This window comes from Cnephaeus nilssonii (assembly GCF_951640355.1).
Source record: "Cnephaeus nilssonii genome assembly, chromosome: 10".
NCBI lineage: Eukaryota > Metazoa > Chordata > Mammalia > Chiroptera > Vespertilionidae > Cnephaeus > Cnephaeus nilssonii.
The window spans coordinates 61,489,601-61,510,115 of record NC_137081.1 but is presented as its reverse complement, the minus strand read 5'-3'; the positions used below and the strand labels follow the sequence as shown (position 1 = coordinate 61,510,115).

General features: G+C 46.2%; 1 protein-coding gene and 1 pseudogene across 2 annotated transcripts in view; both read right to left on the bottom strand.

Moving 5' to 3' along the window:
• Positions 1-20,515, bottom strand: part of CACNB4 (calcium voltage-gated channel auxiliary subunit beta 4) — a 229,245-nt gene that overhangs the window by 49,349 nt on the left and 159,381 nt on the right. Inside the window, exons 3-4 of the mRNA XM_079783058.1 lie at positions 2,985-3,104; positions 1,287-1,409 (exon numbers count right to left, since the gene is read on the bottom strand). Of these exons, the coding sequence (XP_079639184.1) occupies positions 1,287-1,409; positions 2,985-3,104 (243 nt within the window). The remainder of the gene's footprint in view (positions 1-1,286; positions 1,410-2,984; positions 3,105-20,515) is intronic.
• The window catches only part of LOC307106511 (heterogeneous nuclear ribonucleoprotein D-like), a 40,651-nt pseudogene continuing 30,735 nt past the window's right edge, over positions 10,600-20,515 (bottom strand). The window contains exons 4-5 of the transcript in view: positions 12,201-12,307; positions 10,600-11,000 (exon numbers count right to left, since the gene is read on the bottom strand). The product of the transcript in view is annotated as a heterogeneous nuclear ribonucleoprotein D-like (transcript). The remainder of the gene's footprint in view (positions 11,001-12,200; positions 12,308-20,515) is intronic.

Below are 20,515 nucleotides of genomic sequence, written 5' to 3'. Positions count from 1 at the left end.
GAATTTCACAGCACCCCTGACCTAGTGTATCTAAAAGCAAATTTCTAACCACGTCCACTCCCATAACAAGTCTTCTCCCCTCTCTGCCTTCCTTATTTTGATAGCTGACGCTTGCTTTTTCAGGTAAGCTGGAAAAACTAGCCTCCACCCTTCATTTCTCTTTTATATCACCTTCCCCAATATTCCCTGTCCCTGGGAAACCTCCCAATCCTGTCTACTCGCCCCTTCACTCTCTCTCCACGCTGCTGCCTCTCTCCATCCTCTCCGCCACAGCCGCTGTCCGGCCCCACGGGGTCTCCCCCTCCTCTCCAATACCCTCTCGTCCATCTAAGTTAGTTAAGACACAGGCTGCTCACATCCGGCCTTTCTTTAAAATTCCTCTCCAGCCCACTGCCTGGTGATAAAATCCAGGCTTCTTGCCATGGCCTACATGGCCCTTTTTTTAAAAAAACAACAATCGGGCTCCTGCCTCTCTGCCCTGGCCCGCCCCCAGTACCACTCCCTGCTTACTGCCCTCCAGCCATCTGTATTGCTCCTGGCTGTCCCTTCCACCGGATACACCCCCACCCCAGCCTGGCTCCCTCAGGCTTCACCACTTCTGTAGAGCCTTCTGGCCCCCGATCCTTCTACTCCCCAGCGTGGTGGTCCCCCCCAACCAGCTCTTTATCTGGGTTCCCACCACACCCATTCAATTGTGCTGCAATCAGACTTGTCACCCCGTGTGAAAACATTGTACTTGTCAGTCTCTTCCACCAGCTCAGAGCTCCCTGGCAGCGGGGAATGGGAGCCTCCATCTCTGATCCCCCCAATGCCCAGTACCATGTCTGACGTGAAGCAGGATTTCAATGTGGCCAGGTTGAGTAAATAAAAGTTTGGGGTGTCGCTAGTTGACCTTTCGAGTTGAGAGGCTTCAAGCCCTCCTTGTACTGCTCAATCCCTTAAGCTGTCTGTTTCCCAAAGACCTCTGCCCCCGTCTTAGCTTTAACACTTTAATGATTACACTCATTAGTGTTGATTCCAAGGTCCAGGGCCTCGGGGTTATTATAGCCCAGATGTTATACTGACAACATCCCGTGTAAATGGTCCCTCGAGGTAGGCGCCCTGCCAGCCGAACTCATGTCTCCCTCAGTCGGATCCGAATCTACGGCTCTGTGGTCATGCACGGTGACTAAAAGGTGACCAGAGGACCCCAGGTCTGTCCGAAATCCGCCCCGTGATGACTGTGAGCCAAAGCTCAGGCTTTGGCCTCGTGGCAGGTTAGGGGACGCAGAGTGCCCTCCGTTTACCTCTTTAATGTGTAAGAAGTCCTTGGCATCGAAGGAGATGGCCGTGCTCGGGACAGGCACATCCTCGTCCAGGGCGCCGCAGTAGCTCACGTTCGTCTTCACAGCAAAGGCTACAGGCTTGGACTGGGCCCGGCGCCACGGAGAGAGGATGGAAGGAGGAAGACAGAGGAGGAATTTTCACATTGAAACGTAGTATTATAACAAGACAACTGATAAGACCAGGCAGGAGGGGAAATCACTCTGCTAAGGGGGCTCTCCACTGGGTTTCACACGGTCAGGCAGCACGGAGACACCTGCAGACGTGGCACTGGACACTGGTGATTCAGTGCCACTGCCTCAGTCCTACCAGCCCGCCCACCCTCCCCTGCACTGGTACTTCCCAACATCCCAGACAAACAATGTGCCCCTAACTACAAAAAGAAATGGAAGTGGGAGGGGCTGTCTGCTTTGTCCCCCAGTCATACACCCCTGCCCTTTGGATACTGGAAACGGGTGCTGGGTCTTAAATAAAAAGGTTGTGGGGCGGGGGGAGGGGGGGGGGCGAGTGAGCAGCTCAGATCTGAAAACCTGTGGGATCCCACTCAATAGAATACCTTATCCGGCCAGGGAAGAGAAAGGCCCACGGGCGTGGACAGGAAGGCAAAGCGCTCACTCATCGCCTTCTCCCCAGCTACCAAGGGCTGCTTCCGAAACTCCTTTGGACCAAGTGCCCTTGGGCTGGTGCCGCCTGGCAGAGGCTACACAAACCCCCAGCCTCCGCAAACGCCGCTGCCCTGACATTGGGGGACCCCAACGGCCACCGAACAGACTCCGAGAGAAAACTGAAACACAAATTAGCCACCAGTGAGAGCACAGGGCTCCTGCAACCCCGGCTGCTTTGTTCTTGGCGCAGGCATTCGAGCTGTGAAGGTGGCTGGGGAGCAGTGCTGGAGACAGGGCCTGAGGGAGGGTCCCACGGGTGTCCCTTAGCAGGCACTGCCCCAAAGCCCCTCGGCCAACCGACACAGACGTCGCGGGTGGGGGGGCAGAGGAGGATGCCTCTTTACCGGCACCATTCTCCTCTTTCTGCTCTTTTTACACTCTTACTGTGACTCTTCCCATCCTGACATTTAAACGTGCAATTTGTTGCCTCCTGTGGGTGCAGAGATTCCTGGGGTGGGGTGGGGGAGGTGGGGGAAGGGGGGGAGCTCTCCTTGTGGATATCTGAAGGTCTAGTTTGCAATGCCTTTATTGCTCGTCTTGGCTGCAATGCTGATACTTGTTCAAAGTTCTGAACTTCATGCTGAACTTGAGGTGGGAGACTGAAACCAAGAGGGAGGATCAACAGGGAGACCCACAGAGCAAGTGTGTCCTGAAATGAAGGCCAATGCCATGGAACAGGTGGTGAGGCTGGAACCGCAGGAGGCTCTGCCAACACTGGGCGTGGTGAGCTTGGTATTGGCTACGATTGCTAAGCTGGAAGATGACCAAAAACGTCACCCCCAAACCAAACACAGAAGGGTCAAGTGTCAGTGTCTCGGGCAAGTGCTCCCCCCGGAAATGTTTGGAAACCTCACTTAGGGGTGAATGGATCAGAAAGCCTTGCAACCTGGTGCCTTATCAGGGTGATCAGAAAAGGGTCTTTTCAGAGAAATCCGAGGCAGGGGAAGAGCAGCTGATGAACATTCCGCTTTGGAACCAAAGAGGGGCAGGAGTCACCTTTGCTCTCTCCAGCTGGATGGCCGCCTGCTGCTCTCTCTCCTGCCGAATCGCTTCCCTGTCCTCTTCCAAGGAGACATCGGAGTCCGAGGGCCTGCTCGTGTAGGAATCCGCGGAACCCTGGGGAGGAAGACCCAGAGTGGGTTAAATGCGGTGACGGGAAGCCTCCTGAACCGTCCCGTCCTGTACCGCATCCTAAGTGGGTTCTTTTCATTTGCCTGGGATTTGACGCGCACACCCTGGGCCTTCTCGCAGATACAAATTTAGACGGCAGAATACAGCTAAGCATCTGAGTAATTCCGAAGGTAGCGATGTTGTGAAGAAAATATTTTGACTAGGTTAAGTGCTCGGAAGTAAACTGCAATGAAAATGATGTGATAATCAGCCCCAGGTCTTCTTGTTCTCCGCTATCTTTATATTAAGCTCACTTTCACTTGTGAAACTGAAGTTTAATTCCATCCTCTCTTCTCTACACACCTCTAAAAGGAAAAAGAGTCAGTCTGTTACAGGAGCTAAATCCTACGTGTAGCTTGGGCTGCAGGTAACTGATTCGCCCAGAATTTCAACACAGGGAAGTGGGATCCTGCATTAGTAAAATGACTTTCCAGTTCCAATGTCAACACCACTGAACTTCACCAGTGAACTATTAAAACGGCCGTCCTTGTCCTACAGCAGCCATACTTGGTCACTAAGCCACCAGGCCATGCACCTTGAAGATGAAAACAAGGGTGTCCTTAATTGGTGCCCACATCTAGAAGGGCTATTGGAACAACGCTGACATCCAGGCCCGATGGTTGCAGCCCATGGACTAAGGTCGCCGGCATCACCTGGAGCTCCCAGCATGAGAAGAGATGAAAACTCTAGCAGCTAGTTAAAAAGTCACTCCCCCATCCCACCCTACCCCACGCCCCAAAATCCTGGAAGCTTGCCTTCTGGGTGCTACAGGAATATCATCCTTACAACGTCCTTAAGCTGGCATTACAAGTTGATATTTGCATAGACGATGACATTTACACAGCAGAGGTATGGGCAGGACTGATGTATTGGGCATGTTTCATAAACCATGCACAGATCTTGAAAAGCCTAGGCCTATCCGTATAGCTAGGACTCTGCTATTGGAAGTGAAAAAAGACTCTAAGAGTGGTTGACGGCTGAGATGGGCCCTTGGAATGTTTTTCTTTATGTTTGCTTATATGTTATTTGTGAATTTGCTGCCTGTAAAGAAAACGATGCCTCTCGGTAGCGGGTGTTATTCTAGCTGGGGTGGTTTTTCCCACCATAAAACAAGTCCCTAGCAAAGGTCATCCCGGCAGCCTAGAACGAGAACCCCTGGTTGGAGGTTTTGTCAGAGTGTCCATCAGAACCCTGGCTCTAAATTCTGCCTCTGCAACCTAATGTTGAGAATTTGGTGCAAGTGACTTAGATCACTCCAGACTCAGTCTTCCTAATCTGCACAATGGGGATACTGACTACATCAAAGAGTTCAATGGAATAAAAGAAAGTAAACAGCTAATATGTACTAATCTGCTGTTACATCAGTGTGGCGCTAGATGCTCTGCACACCTTATGTCATGGAATCCTTACAGCCAGCCATTTCAAACCCTACACAGAGCTGCATTTGATATTAAAATATTTTCCCCAGGACCTGGCACATAGTAGGCACACACTAGCCATTCTCCTTCCCTTCTTAGTGTTGATATTTCTACATTGATTAAAAAAAAAAAAAGAATTCACAGATTCTAATCACTTTTCAACTCATTTATAATACGTATGCATAACAGCCCATCTTGAAATGTATCCATTTCTTCCTATTATAGTTGCTGCAAAGAAAACACTGTTTCTCCCCCAGCTTTATTGGGGTGTAATTGACACATAACATTGTGTACCTATTGTGTGCACTAATATGACACACTATTTGTTTAATAACCGCAATGTGTCTAAATCCAGGCACTTCGTGTAGCACTTTGGAAAGTGCCCTTCGCAGAGAAAATGCATTTGTTAGTGATAAAAACCAGGACGACAGGCTTTATTAGAGGAGAAGGACCTGCCGGGCTGTCTCGCAAGGGGAGAGCAGCAACCCGTGCAGAGGTGAACACGCCTTTTGAGGGGAGGAATGGGAAGGAATGGGGGCTTAGTGTACTCGGCACACGCCGATTGGTGGCTTAATGTGTGGTCCACATCAGGTACATAGTTAGTCACTCAGGTACTCTGATTGGTGGTTCAATGTATAGTCCATATAAGGTGCCTGGTTAGGTACTCAGGTATGTCCAGGCCGCAGGTGCAGGTTACGTCATACTCCGCCCACCAGTTGGGGGAAGGGAGGATCTATCATTTGGCCAGATCCTTCTGTGCCAATCTACCGGGGGAAAGTCTGGACCCACAAAATGAATAAGTACAAGGTGACTGTTTTACAGATGCGCTCATTGCTTTCAAACGCGCTACCCTGAATCTTTTAAAACAGAGTTCTCTCAGAACACCTTTTGTCCAAATTCAGTTATACTTGCATAAAATCCAGAGCCAGCGAGAAAGGACACAATGCTTCTGAAATATATATGAAAACAGTTTTGAGTTAGTCCCAGGTGATGCTTTGCTGAAGTGTGATGTGTGCAGGAGACCGGGGGCTGTGGGAAGATGTCTGGGCCATAAAGTGATTAGGACGCAGGCAGCCAGGAAGGAGGCACTTGCCTTGTTTGAAAACAGGTGCTGGGGAAGGTAACTGACTCCAGTTCACAGGAAAGCAGGCTGCCCTCTGCTGCAGTGAGTCAAACAGCTAACATACACAACCCGCTGCTGACTCGAGGAGATGGCTCATTTCCTGAAACTACCTTAACGACATTTCAAACCCTGGCATTCAATCTCTCTGAGCACCCAGAAAGTGACTCAAGGACTCCTGCAAATGAACTTTATTTTGAAATGTGAACAAAATGGTAAGAATTTCAAAATTACTTAATAAGCTCCACCACTGCCAACTATGTAAAAGCAGACGCTTCTGTTCACTTCCCTGTTTCTAAGAATACTGGCGGAGGGGAAAACCGAGGGCTGTGAGAGCCATGTTCACAGCCACAGGGTTATCGCAGCGTTTCCTCTGGGGTTTAGGGTGGGTTTAGGGTGGATCACAATTAGCCCACATGGAAATCGTTGCTGCTGCCTCTCAAAGTCCTAGGGAAAGCAGAGGGCAACACCGAAGCTCAGCTCTGGCCCGTGGACATGTTCTGCTGGCTCGGCACGGAATTGGTTTCTTGTTTCCATTTATTTTTATTTTGTGTTGTTTCAACCGGGTCCAAGAGCTATAGAGCTATCCCAGGAGAAAGGAAGGAAGAGGAAAAGAAAAGGCCCGAGGTGGTTACAAAGGCGCAGAGCGAGGAACCAGAGAGCCAAGAGAGGCCAGGGGAGCCTGTGGGGCCGGACGAGAGGAAGGAGCCAGGGAGGGAAGGGGGCAGCAGGCTTCGTGGACTGAGGGCTGCAGGGGGACTGCCCAGACAGAGCTCTGGTTAACCATGTATGATCAGGGACGGGGAAATCGCAAGAAGAAAATAATGTTAGATGCTAAGAGGACGGAACTAAGATGCAAAGGTTGCTAGCCCTGGCCAAAGCTGGAAAATGCAGCCTTAACAGCTTTTCGTTTTTCAGAATTCCATGTCATAAAAAAAGGGCAAAGGGTGATCTATCTAACTTATTGAGTGAGCCACTCCCAGGCTGTTACCCCAATGAGCAAAGGACACGGCAGAGGCCAGTCCCTCAAAAGTTACTAAGCAGACTCCATAGCAGGTCACATCTTGGAGTCTCCAATGAACCAACTAAATCTGGAAAAGGAAAATGGAAACAATTGCTGAAAGTCTCTTCATAAATATAATTGTATGTAACATATATATTATATATAATTTTTAAAGCCATAAACTAATGTATCCTAGTGAACATAAAAAGAAAGAAACAGGTTATGCTTACTGGGTGTGATGTTAGCAATCCTAACCATATATATATGTATTCAATATATATAAAAGTAATATTCAATATATATAAAATTGTGGTTTTTCAATGCCTTAATTCAAAGTCCTGGGTGATATGTACATTCCAGCACTTAGGCAGACAAAGAACTTTTGAAATTATGCCTAAAAGATGACTATTTGGACTTTGCTCTAAGCTATTTTGTACTGTTTCTTATAAATAGGAGGTTTTCAAAAATGTTGGCTGAAAGAATAAGGCAAGCTCCGCAGCCCACTTTTACTGGACAGAAGACCTAAAGTTTGGCTTCAGTCACCACTGAACTAAGTTTTGTTCTTAAGCTACAACAACTAGTCAAGGGCAGCAAAGGCGTATGTTCCAGAAAGTTCAGAAAGGGAAGGGTAGAGTCTGAGTGCTTACTCATCTCCTGCTTTATGCAAATCACTAACTATCACATCAACCCTATGAGGTAGGTCACAATTAGCCCCATTTTACAGATGAGGCACCTGAGGCTCAGACAGGAGGAGCGTCCCTGCATGCCACTCTCATAGGGCATTATGCAGGGGGCAGGAATATAGGTAGATTCTTTTTAAAAAAAATTTCCTCTACAAAATCTGAAGCAAAAACTTACATTAAAATGTCAAACAGTTTAGTTGCCTTTAGTAAACCAAAATGACATCTTGCAATATTTTGTTAACATTGCTCATACATCAACATTTCACTAATTTGGAATGATGGATTTAGGTAAAGAACTGGTGATCTGAGAACATGGAAAGTGACTTGCAGACTGCTTTTCAAAAGACAAAAGACATGCTTTCGAAAAGACATCCACACAACATCTCCAGGTTATCAAGGTTTTGGTTTGCGGATTTCTTTGAGCTTTTGCTTCAATGATAGGATTTTACTCAGCCTTTTAGTTAGTGGTCAGAGATTCTAAGGTACCCTTGAGAGTTTTCTTTTTCTCTTAAGTGATAACTCCTCCAATTGTGTTTATACTGCTTACATACAGATTTTTTTCCATAATTAAATTATCTATCCTACCTAATAAAAGAGTAATATGCAAATTGACCGCACCTTCGCTACGCCTAAGCCACGCCCACCAGCCAATCAGGGTGAGTACGCAAATTAACCCAACCAAGATGGCTGTTAATTTGCGTATCAAGACAGTGTAGGAAGAAGCCAAGCACTGCAGAAGGGAGTGAAGCTGTGGAGAAGCAAGCAGGCGGGGTGGGGAGAAGGGAGGAAAGCAGGCGGGGCGGGGGAGAGCACAGCAGGAAGCCCTATTGCAGGAATCTTCCTGCAAGGGGCTACTAGTATATATATAAAAGCCTAAGCGACCATTTGACTGTTCAACTGGTAGCTATGATGCACACTGATCACCAGGGGGGCAGACGCTCAACACACAGGCATGGAAACTTGGAACAGGCTGATGAATCTCAGGGGGAAGGGGGGAGGGTGGGAAGGGATTAACCAAAGATCTTATATGCATACTAGAGGCCCGGTGCACGGATTCGTGCACTGGGGAGTCTCTTGGCCTGGCCTGTGGGGATCGGGCTGAAACCAGCAGTCCAACATCCCCTGAGGGGTCCCGGATTGCAAGAGGGCACAGGCCATGCGGAGGGATCCCACTGGTGCATGGATCTGTGCACTAGGCCTCTAGTAATTATATAGAAAAATAGAGCTTAAAACAGTACAGGCTTTGTCTGAATTATCTCATTAGTGGAATCCAAATTAATGGGTTCTATTAGAACTGTTTTATATGATTTATTTAAAATGAAGTAATATTCATTGAGAAACTTAGCCAACCTTACCCTCCTTGTTATGTTGACTAGTTTGGCAATTGCTATAACTGCCCGATTTCAGATACTATTTCTTTCCAGCTGTATCTCCATGAATGGGTCTTTAAAGGAAACTCATTGATGGAGATACCTTAAGAGCAGAATAATTTCAATTGACCTCACTGTATAAAGAGGGAGGTGACATTTGCATGGTGACAGATGATTGCTAGGATTAGTGGGGTGATCACCATTATAAGGCATAAAATGTCAAATCACTATACTGTATACCTGAAACTAACATAACTAATATACATTGTACACCATCTATACTTTTAACACAGAGAGAGAGAAAGAGAGAGAGAGAGAGAGAGAGAGAGAGAGAGAGAGAGAGAGAGAGAGAAATGAGGTGACAAAAAGGCCCCGATGGAGATGGAAGGGAAATTTGTGTCAGCCATGGCCATTTAGGCACTTGAGAAAAAGAGGTTGAAATGGAGGTTAAGGGCAGATTTGCAAATTAAATCAGTGGTGAGAGTGGTAAGAGGAAGCAGATCCTGTATCGGGTTACTCTAAGAATTGCAATTTCATATGGTTCAACCTAATACACTGGGAATGAACAAAAGACAAAGATTACTTTACAGAGATGCTGTCTGGCAAAAACTACTAATATTGGATAAGTACGTTAGAGGTGCTACATCAATGAACACAATTAGCAATAAATCAAAACCCTTCCATGAGACTGAAGGGAAACAGCATCTTGGCATCAGTAAGAACTTTATCCTGATGGTCGAGTGGTGAGATCATGGAGCTCCCTCTCCTACTGGAAAGGAACAGTGAGTGACCACCTGCTGGCCTCGAGCAGTCAAGCTTTCCTATGTACAGGCATAGAATCATATCACGGGATGCGGAGCAGCCACCCCGGGAACCAGCACTGCCTGGTGAAAGCTTAATGAGAGCTTCGGACCAATCCATGTGACACAGGTAAGTGCCTGGGTGGCTACACCTGGTTGGCACCTGTAAGCATGAGCCACAGCACAAGGCCTTCATTCAAGGGCAGCAGCTCAAGCTGCACTAATTCTAGTTTCAGCAGAGATGTTAAAAAGGAAATGGCAGGCTCAGCCTGTGTGGCTCAGTGGTTGAGCTTTGACCTATGAGCCAGGAGGTCACGGTTCGATTCCCAGCCAGGGCACATGCCCAAGTTGTGGTCTCAATCCCAGTGGGAGGCGTGCAGGAGGCAGCCAATAAATGATTCTCATGATTGATGTTTTTATCTCTCCCTCTCCCTTCCTCTCTGAAATCAATTTAAAATATATATATATATATATATATATATATATATATATATACACACACACACACACACACACATATATATGTATTTTAAAAAGGAAATGACAGTATTTGCTCAGGAAATCTTGAATGTGCTGTTGGGAGATGCAGAGCCGCTTAAAGAGGAAGCACCTAACAGTTTCGTGTAAATGTGGACTTCTATGACCCTCGAATAAAGGAACTGACTGAGAAGTGCTGTCTTCTCACATTCCCACCGAGGGGTTTACCAAGCAGCCCACAAAACATTACCTTTACACTGTGGTCTATTTTCTTTCTTTCTTTTTTACAATCACATAAGGAATAATTTATTTGAGGTTTAACATGAAATCACACAAATAAAATTTGTATCAACACAAATCCACACTGAATCAGCAAAAGACAGAGTAAAAACAAAGAAACTAATTGGCGGCTATATACAGTTGGACACAGTTGTGTCTTGTCCACTAGAATGTCTTTTACAAAATAATGATCGTAGAGCAACAGCAGACCAATGAATCTTCACTGTTGCCCTGCAGATGGGTTACTTTAGCAATCTCCTCCTGTTTTCTCCGTGTCCTCCTTTAATGTGGCTAATTGTTTTGGTGATTGCCTCCCCCTCGAGATGCCTTGCCGTAAGTGCTCTGCTGGCCACTGTAGTCTGCATATCCCTGTCCATATCCATAGTCCCATAGTTATACCCAGTATAATCAGAGCCGCCATAGCCACTATAGTTTTGATCACCACCATAGGCACTATTGTAATTTCCATAACCTTGATCATAATAGTTATTCAATCCTTGGTTTCAGTTTGGCCCTGACCTCGGCCTCGACCCCTAGTACCACCTTTCCACCAGCTGCAGCACCTCTTCCTCCCTTTTGTTGTTGCTGTTGCTGCCTATATACTTCTTTGGGTTGGGCAGCTTTGATTTCACACTTCCCAGAACCAACTGGATAATATCTGCTTTCTAACAACTTCTTTACTGGCTCCTCATCTGCATCCTCTCTAATAAAATGGTAATATGAAAATTAACCATCACTCCGCTACATAAGCCATGCCCACCAGCCAAGCCACGCCCACCAGCCAATCAGGGCGAGTATGCAAATTAACCCCAATCCAAGATGGCTACAGCCACAGAGAGCAAGGTTTCCCAGGTAACAGAGTAAGCCAAGCTTTCCATAGCCGTTGCAGGCCTAAGCCTCCACTCAAGCTACAAAGTTTCAATTATAGAAGGTAAACAAATTCAAACAAATGGCGGCAGAATGGAGCTTGAGAGATCAGGCCAGGGTTGCCGGCGGCAACAGGGGAAGCAAAGCTTTCCGCACATCCTGGCCGGGCTCACCCGCTTAAGGCTACAAAGTTTCAATTGTAGAAGGTGAATTAACTGCCACAGAAATGGCTGCCGCCCCAGAAATGGCTGCCGCCCCAGGCTACAAAGTTTCAATTGTAGAAGGAAAATAAATTCCAGATACCAGGGCCTCCCCTTGGGTTGCCAGCGGGCGTGGCCGGCCTGCAAACCACCACAGGCCCCTCGCTCAGGCCGCCCCACATCCCAAGGGAACCCCCACCCTTATCTGTGACACCCTTCAGGGCAAACCAGCTGGCCCCCACCCGTGCACCAGGCCTCTATCCTATCTAATAAAAGAGTAATATACAGATTGATCATCACTGCAACACACAATATAGCTGCCCCCATGTGGTCAAAGATCCTGCCCCCATGTGGACACAAGATGGCCACTACAAGATGGCCAGCAGGAGAGGGAAGTTGGGAGGCACCCGGCCTGCAAGGGAGGGCAGTTGAGAGGCACCAGGCTTGCAAGGGAGGGCAGTTGGAGGTGATCAACCCTGCAGGAGAGGTCAGTTAGGGGTGACCAGGCTGGCAGAGGAGGGAAGTTGGGGGCAAACAGGCTGGCAGGGGAGCAGTTAAGCATCAACCAGGCTGGCAGCGGAGTGGTTAGGGGGTGATCAGGCTGGCAGGCAGAAGCGGTTAGGGGCAATCAGGAAGGCAGGCAGGCAAGCAGTTGGGAGCCAGCAGTCCTGGATTGTGAGAGGGATGTCCGACTGCCCGTTTAGGCCCGATCCCGGTGGGATCGGGCCTAAACGGGCAGTCGGACATCCCTCCAAGAATCCCAGATTGGAGAGGGTACAGGCTGGGCTGAGGGACAACCCCCCGCCGTGCACGAATTTCGTGCACCGGGCTTCTAGTATGTGATAAAACAAAAACCTCTTCTTTCATTTGTTTTTGTACCCATGGGAAGTTCAATATTTTCAATCTCTCCAAAGTCTCCAAAATATTTTTTTCTTGAGGGTCATAGTAGAGATATGGTAATAGTAGATGTGTTTCTCCTAAAAGTAGCTTCAGGCAATCACTTGTGTCTTAAAAAAAAAAAAAGACTTTCCCTTCTGTCCTTTCTGGCATATAAAGGGAGGAATAACATGGGCTGGTTTAGAAGAGAAGAAGGAAGTAAGGAAAGGACTTGAACCTCTCCTGTCATTTCTGTAGCCTCGGAAACTGGTTGGTTAATGAAAACTACCTACGGAAATAATTACTATTCCAAGTCTCTCATTGAGGGAATGCATGTCGACAGCTCAAGGCATCCAGGTGTGTCATCAGGAGCAGAAATGCTTCCCCAGAGACGGCTGCCGAGATCATGGACGCCAGAGCGAGGCGTCTGCTTCATGTCAGGGGGAGATCATGTCTTCTCGGCTGTTACTGTCCTCAGAGCACCAAGAACAAAGCTTTGCACCTAATAGGAGTTCAAAATAATCTATGGAATGAAACAGTGAATGAGGAGGTCTCAGAGAGAGGAGAGAAAGGTAAATGGAGTGCCCTGGAATGACCCGACGTCACCCAAACAGAGTACACGCCTCCTGCCTTCAGGTGTTGTTGGAAACCATGTTAGAACGGTGAACAACAAAGCCAATGTTATTTAACAAGATGAAAGAAAAGTCGACTTGGAAAAATTAATATTGAAAAATGTCTCAGGAAAAATGTTTAAAAAAAGAATAAAGAAGAAGAATTAGCCCTTTTAACATATTGAAGTGTTACCAAATTATAGATATTAACCATATTTGGTACTGGCACAGATCAATGAAATAAGAGTCCACAAGTCAACCCACATATACTGATAATTAAAATATGATAAAGGAAACATTTCAAATCAATGGGAAAAGAGTGATTATTCAACAAACCATGTTGGGAAACTTAAATAGCCAATTGAGAGAAAAAGGGTTGATCCCTATTTCATTTCTTAAACCAAGTATATGTAATGTAAATAAATATGTACTTTTTAAACAAAGACTTATGTAGCTTGAAATTACCTGCATTAACCAAAAATGGTAATTTTGACAGGTAACATGAAATATTAGTGATCATCTATATACATAAAAGCCCAGCAACCGGAACAGCGGCACGACCAGAACAACTGGAATGACTGCTGGCTATGACGCGCACTGCACTGCACTGCGGCAGCCAACCAGCCTGATCCAGGCCCCAACTGGCACCCCCCAACACCCTGATTGGGGGTGGGGCTGGCTGGCCAACCGCCCACAGCCCCTCCCCCCGGCTGGCCGGGCTCAATGGGCCCCCATCCGGTCAGGCCCACTGGACCCCACATGCATGAATTCGTGCACCGGGCCTCTAGTTATAATATAAAAATCATCATCATAATAAAATAACTACTATCATTTTCTGAGCACATACTATATGTCCCATGGTTAATGTTAAACACTTTTATTCACTGTGATCTTGGGAGAAGAATATGTCCTGTGAAAGGCCTGGGGCCCTAACAGAGGCTGATTAGTATGAGTTTTTCTCTTTGGTCCCCAGACAATCTCCTATATTTATGAAGCCTGTAGGTCGTAGGTTAAAAATATGATGATGTAACTTAGTGTAGTCGTGTAATTTAGGTACAAAGGCTATTTCTGAGTCACAGGACAGTGACTAATTTGAGGAGATTTGAGAGGAATGGTGGGTCCCTTGTGCACACACACACAGTACTTGTTCTCCAGCCTTTTGCACTCGGATGTCGAGTGTGACTCGACACGGTTAGCATTAGAACAAAGGAATCGAGAAAAAAGCAAGCGAGTGCAAAGGGTTAAGTAAGAGCCATGCCTACCCCTAGTTATCTTATCTCCACAGAAGAAGGAATTCTCTGCAGCTTGTGTCACCAAACTTGTCCTCAGGCTGTTGTGTTCGCTATCCCTCCTTAGGTTTTCAGGGCCTTTGTACCTACTACACAGGGCCCAGCCCTCCCCCATTGGCACGGACCGACCCATCTGCAGTCCCAAAGAGCCAAAGCCCACACCCTGCCCTGGAGTAGTGTCCTTCCTCTCCAGTGAGTTCTGAGGTGGGAGGAGATGAAAGCAAGCTTGACTCCCACCCGATAATTCTGTGTTAGAGCTCATTAGGTTAGAGGAAAAGAACTCATTCTTAGCTCAACCTTTGGAACTAGTAATGGGGCTTTAATTGGAATAAAACAGCACTTTACAGACATTATCTAATTTAGTCACTAAAAACTTAAAGAGGTAGAGTTCATTATCCACCCGGAAGTAAACAAGGCTTAGAGACACCAGTAATGTGCCCAAGGTTATGCAACCGGTGATATGTGGGGAACTCATGACTCCACAGCCCTTGCTAACAGTTAATAACTAAGCCCAGAAGAGGTGCTGGTAAGGCGCTGCATGAGCAAACGACCGAGGCTGGAGGCATAAAGAAAATAAAATCAACCTCTCCCCCTGCCTCCCCTCTCTCTGTCTCGTTCTCTCTCTCTCTTTGCATTTAGATTGAACTGACAATTATTGAGCATGCTATATTCTCTCCAGTGCATTCACTTGATTTCTCTCCACATCTCTTTTGAGACATCACAGAGGGTCAAGCTGCATTCCCGAAGTCACCCAGCCACTCACTGGTGAAGCCAAGATTTACATCTGAGGCAGGAGCATCTCCTGAATGATCTCAAAGATTCCTCTGAGGTCTGCTCTTAAAGATGTCTTCATAGTGCCAGGAACTCGGTCTTTGAGTACTTGGTGATGGGGTATGCATTTGAGCTGGCATGAAAGTACATGCCATCAACTAATACTAAGGATGCGACTATCAAACTTGTGGGTTTTCTCTTCCATTCCTTCAGGCCTACCTCTTAGCTCATTAATATCTCCAAAGTGGTCAGAGAGGAAAGCCACACCTGCTCATTTTTGTTGTTGATAGAAACTTTTGGACCAAACGAAAAAAAAATGTTAGAAGATATAATTATTGTTTAGAATGCGTCTGGGAGAGATACTATGATCTATTCTAATCACCTTTATTTTTCATAAGGAGAAAGAAATGATTATTCACATGAGATCTGGACCCGAATAAGCACTTCTGAGTTGGGCTTTGAAGCTAGAATGCCTGGGTTTCGATCCTAAGCTGCCACTCACTAGATGTTTGCTTTTTGGACAAAACAATCTTTCTATGCTCGGTTTCCTTTCTGAAAAGGAGCATATTAACGTATGAAACTGCTGTGAAGATTATGTACTCAGGGCAAAGAGCATAAGCAGTTGGCAGTGGAACTGCCCAAGGCTGGCTAGCAAGCATGCTGACTCCATGGCCTATCCTGGCCCTTTGTGCTTGGGTGAGCCCAATTTGCTGTTTTTAACCCTTCCCTAAAAAAATGGGTAGATGTAAAGCTTGAATTAATCAAGGTGAAGAGGCATTAAAGGCTCTAGTAAGAACTCTGATAGGGACAGTTACAGGTATTGGCTAAAATGAAATTTAGGAATCAGGTTGGTATTATTCCTCTATAATTTCTGTGCCTGCAAAAGCTGTGTTTACTCAGGAGGCATTGCCTCTTTGGGAATAACCAGAAGATGATCAGTTTTGTGTTGTTTTTTTTTTTTTTTTTAGAGAGCAGCAAAGAAGAAAACTGCTGTCCTTGGCCTGTGGCGCTGACTCACTTTCCACTCTGAACTGTGTGGCAGCTCCAAGGACATGCCCATTGGCCCAGACTGATGTCGGAGCCCTCCTCTTTAAGACTCCAGGGGCCACGTCCAGATGGCCAGGGCTCCGGGCAGTCCCCAATCCCAGAACACAGTCATGTCCTCTCCTACCTGACCCAACCCGGGGGTTTAAGGGCCAGACCTGCCAACAAGACCAGCCAATCCATCAGTGACCTCTGGATTCCTAAATGGGTTCAGAGTCACAGCCAAGATACAAGACACTTTTCCCTTCCAAAGTCAGAACGTGAGCTCTCTGGCCACCGAGTGTGCCCTTGTGTCATTTCAATCAGGAAAATAAGGTAGCAGTCACTTTACTTAGCTATGTTTTCTTTTTCTATTTTCTTGGTCCTTTTGCTTCCTTGAAATACCTACTTAAAAAAAAAATTTTTTTTAAAGCACTCCCATTCTAAAGCTCTGGTGAATTTATTAAAATAGGTCTTTTGTTATCACTCTGCTTCTTAATAGATAAGGAAAAAATTCGTGAATCATATGCATATATAATTCAAATGGCTGGATTGGAAATAAGTTAACAAATGTTTGAGTACCATGGTCCTATAATCTCCATTGTTGGGTATGATAATAGCCATAGAGCAAACCCCAAGTCCTGGTGAAGACAAGAGCCCGAGAGAGAAATAGGGTTTGTTATCAACACATGAGAGACATGATGTCCATCCATTTGGTGGGAGAACTTTTTCCTCATCAGGCTCATCCTGAAAGCCCTTCCCCTCCCCCAGTACTTTAGGGGACATAAACTCCCCCCATGCCACCACAGCAGGGCTCAGGGAGACCACAGTCAGGAGTTGGCCACCTGAGAACCGCAGCCTTCACGGCGTGCCTCCCCTCTCCAGGGCTGCGGGCACCTGCGCTCTGGGTTGTGGGAGACTAGTTACTTTAATAGGAAACTTAGGGCAAATGCAGACACAAACACTAGGAGTTCTCTCCTAATAACAGGCCAAGAATGAAAAACAGTGCTGTGTATGGGCCCTGGAAAGGTGGGGACCCACTGACATTTGCCTTATGTTCTTGATGGGACAGACAGTTACGCAAATGACCACAGCATGGAGGAGAGCATGAGAGGTACTGTAACAAAAATGCAAGTCCAGTTCTGAATAGAGCAGATTAATTCTGTTTGGAGGAACACAAGATCATTGGGAGAAGATGGGGTGTTATCAGGGTTGCCAGCCAAAGCCCCAGAGAGGACAAGGCCAAAGGGCAGAGAAATAACAGAAATGTTTGGAGAACAATGAAGTTTGGCAACTCTGCTGTCAGTACTGGGCTGGGGGTTGTGGTGGACATTAGAGATGGAAAAGGCACGTGTCATGCCTTTTAACATTTACAATGAAATTGAGATGAGATATGTGTTAATGAAACATGGCAATTCAGTGCTAGAACTACATTATTAAAAAAAAACAAACCACAGCATGGCAGGGGGCAGGGGCGGGCTACTGCCTTTGGAGTTGTGACAGTGGAGGTCAGTCCAAAATGGCTGAGCCACGTGAGCTGCATGGAGAAGGCAGGGCTAGGACTTCACCTGAAGGCTGGGCTGGGGTCAGAACCATGTCGCCAGGCATTGCAAGAGTAGGCAGAGGCTGTGCGAACACAGGCATGAAAGCAGCCCCTTGCCTGACATGCTGGGGAGTGAGACGTTCAGCGGTTCATGAGGAGCAGTAGCTGGAAATAATATTGTAGGGTGGAGTGAATGCAGAGCCCAACCCCCCGGGAGAGCCAGGAGGAGGTGTCCGCAGCCCCCTGGCTGGGGGAGACGGCGGATGCTGCACTTGGGTGGGAGGGTATCGGGTGGGAGAGGCAGCATTAGGAGGCTCTGTGTGGCCAGAGAGACCAACAGGGAGACTGGAAACATGGCAGTGGGGAAAGGGAGGCCAAGGTCACCCAGAAACACATGTCAATGAACATATTCTAAAAATGGTTGACAGGATATAGGAAACACATACAATTTATTGATTGTTTAGTGTATGCTAGGCTTGGGCGCTGTATGAAATGCTAACTAAATGTGATAGATCCTTTAGTTCAGGGGATCTCAAACTTTTTAAACAGGGGCCAGTTCACTGTCCCTCAGACCGTTGGAGGGCCGGACTATAGCTTAAAAAAAACTATGAACACATTCCTATGCACACTGCACATATCTTATTTTGAAGTAAAAAAACAAAACAGCAAAAACACCCGCATGTGGCCCGCGGGCCGTAGTTTGAGGCCTGCTTTAGTTTAACCATTTTCAACTTTAAGATGAGCAGTTTTCACAGATTTTTTGGGGTTTTTCTTTAAAAAAAAAAAAATACATGTTAAGCCCAGCCAGTGTGGCTCAGTGGTTGAGCATCGACCTATGAACCAAGAGGTTACAGTTGGATTCCCAGTGGCGGCACATGCCTGGGTTATAGGCTCGATTAACAGTAGGGGGCATGCAGGAGGCAGCCAATCAATGATCTTTTCTCATCATCATTGATGTTTCTATCGCTCCCTCTCCATTCCTCTATGAAATAAATAAAAACATATTTTTAAAAATATGCTAAATTCATCAACTAACACTGGCCCAGACACCACAGGGTCTCAAGTTCAATCTATCTTCAGTTCAGCAGAAACAAGAAAAAAAAAAACACAAAAATCAGAGCTGATATGAGAGAAAATGTAGTGAGGCTGGGAAAGTTTTAAAATACCTGCAGTTCGCCGAAACCGGTTTGGCTCAGTGGATAGAGCGTCGGTCTGCGGACTGGAGGGTCCCAGGTTCGATTCCGGTCAGGGGCATGTGCATTGGTTGCGGGCACATCCCCGGTGGGGGGTGTGCAGGAGGCAGCTGGTCGATGTTTCTCTCTCATCGATGTTTCTAGCTCTCTATCCCTCTCCCTTCCTCTCTGTAAAAAAATCAATAAAATATAAAAAATAATAATAATAATAATAAAATAAAAATAAAAATAAAATAAAATACCTGCAGTTCTTTATCTAACAAGCCCAATAAATCCTCCTCAATATTAACTTCATACTTTGTGAAAAGATTCTTCACCAACTTAAGCTGCTCAGCTTCAAGCCACTACCACCTCCAGTTCTGCAAAATTAAAATGAGTAAATAATCCTTCCTACAAGAAAAGATCACCAAGCATTTAGAAAGGAATGTGGATTGAATTTTGAACATTGCTATTAAAATGTGGTCTGGTACTTGTTCCAGAAGTTATTTATAACCAAAGACGGCATAAAAATGGACAAGGATGGGCAAGCAAAATGCCTCACTGGGGTGGGCCTGGGGCCTATATTAATTCTGAGAACAAGAATTTGAGAAACAAACATTTCTTATTTCAAGCAATCAGGGCTTCGCTGAACAAATTCCAGGGAACTTGTATTTATTGCCAATTCTATCACCGATACAGAACTGGAACGACAATAGAACCTCTCACCATTTAGCAAGGATGCTCTAAAGACGCTGCATCTGAAGGGGAAATAAAGCTCACGCTGGGAGAACCCCCGACTTTACCAAAAAACAAGTCACTATGCATGCTGTCCACAAGCAGTCCTCATGAGAATAAAGCGGAATCCAGCTGAAGTTGGCAACGTTCTCCAGAGTGGAGAACACCAGCACTGTGTGTTCACGGAATGCCAACTGAAGCTCACATGAAAACTGCAACAAAAATGCCCCCTGGATGCCCTGGCAAAGTCGTACCCCCCCACCCCCGTGCCAACGTGCCTCAACACATGGCAGGCTGGTACAAGCAACTTCTACCTCCGATGACTAAATGAAGAAGGGTTCTTCACAAATATTAGAATCCTGTGATCTAGATAATAAAAATCACGTCACGATCTGTCCTGAGATGAGACGTGTTCTCCCTTCGGACAATGAGAAGTTGCTTATATTTTGGGTTTCTTTTTTGCTTCAGCCACCAGGAAGCTCAGAACTAAGTCCTAAATTTCCTCTTGGTATAGATCCCTTATTTCAATTTATACTTTCCATGACTCTGATCTGCTACTAACTTTTTCGCGGGGCTGTATGTAGTCTTTGAAGTCATCTCAAAATCTCTGCTGGATGAGGTGCAAGTAGAAATTAAGAAAAAAAACACACTAATTTTCATCAAATTGTATGCTACCATTTGTGATGAATGAAACTTTGCTTCATTTTCTTTAGAAAAGTATACAGATAGTTCTTTTGAGCCCTTGGTTACTGCTATCTGGTTTAAAAAAATTTTTTTTTAAAATATATTTTATTGATTTCTTACAGAGAGGAAGGGAGAGGGATAGAGAGCTAGAAACATCGATGAGAGAGAAACATCGACCAGCTGCCTCCTGCACACCCCCTACCGGGGATGTGCCCGCAACCAAGGTACATGCCCTTGACCGGAATCGAACCTGGGACCTTTCAGTCCACAGGCCGACGCTCTATCCCCTGAGCCAAACCGGTTTCGGCTGGTTTAAAAAATTTTTTAATAGCCTCTCTTTTCAGAAAGGAGGTTTTTCAATTCCTCTCTTGCTGTCTGCCCAGGTGCTAGCCATTTGGAAGTTTCCAATAAGAAACTAAGTTCTCTGTGCCACTAG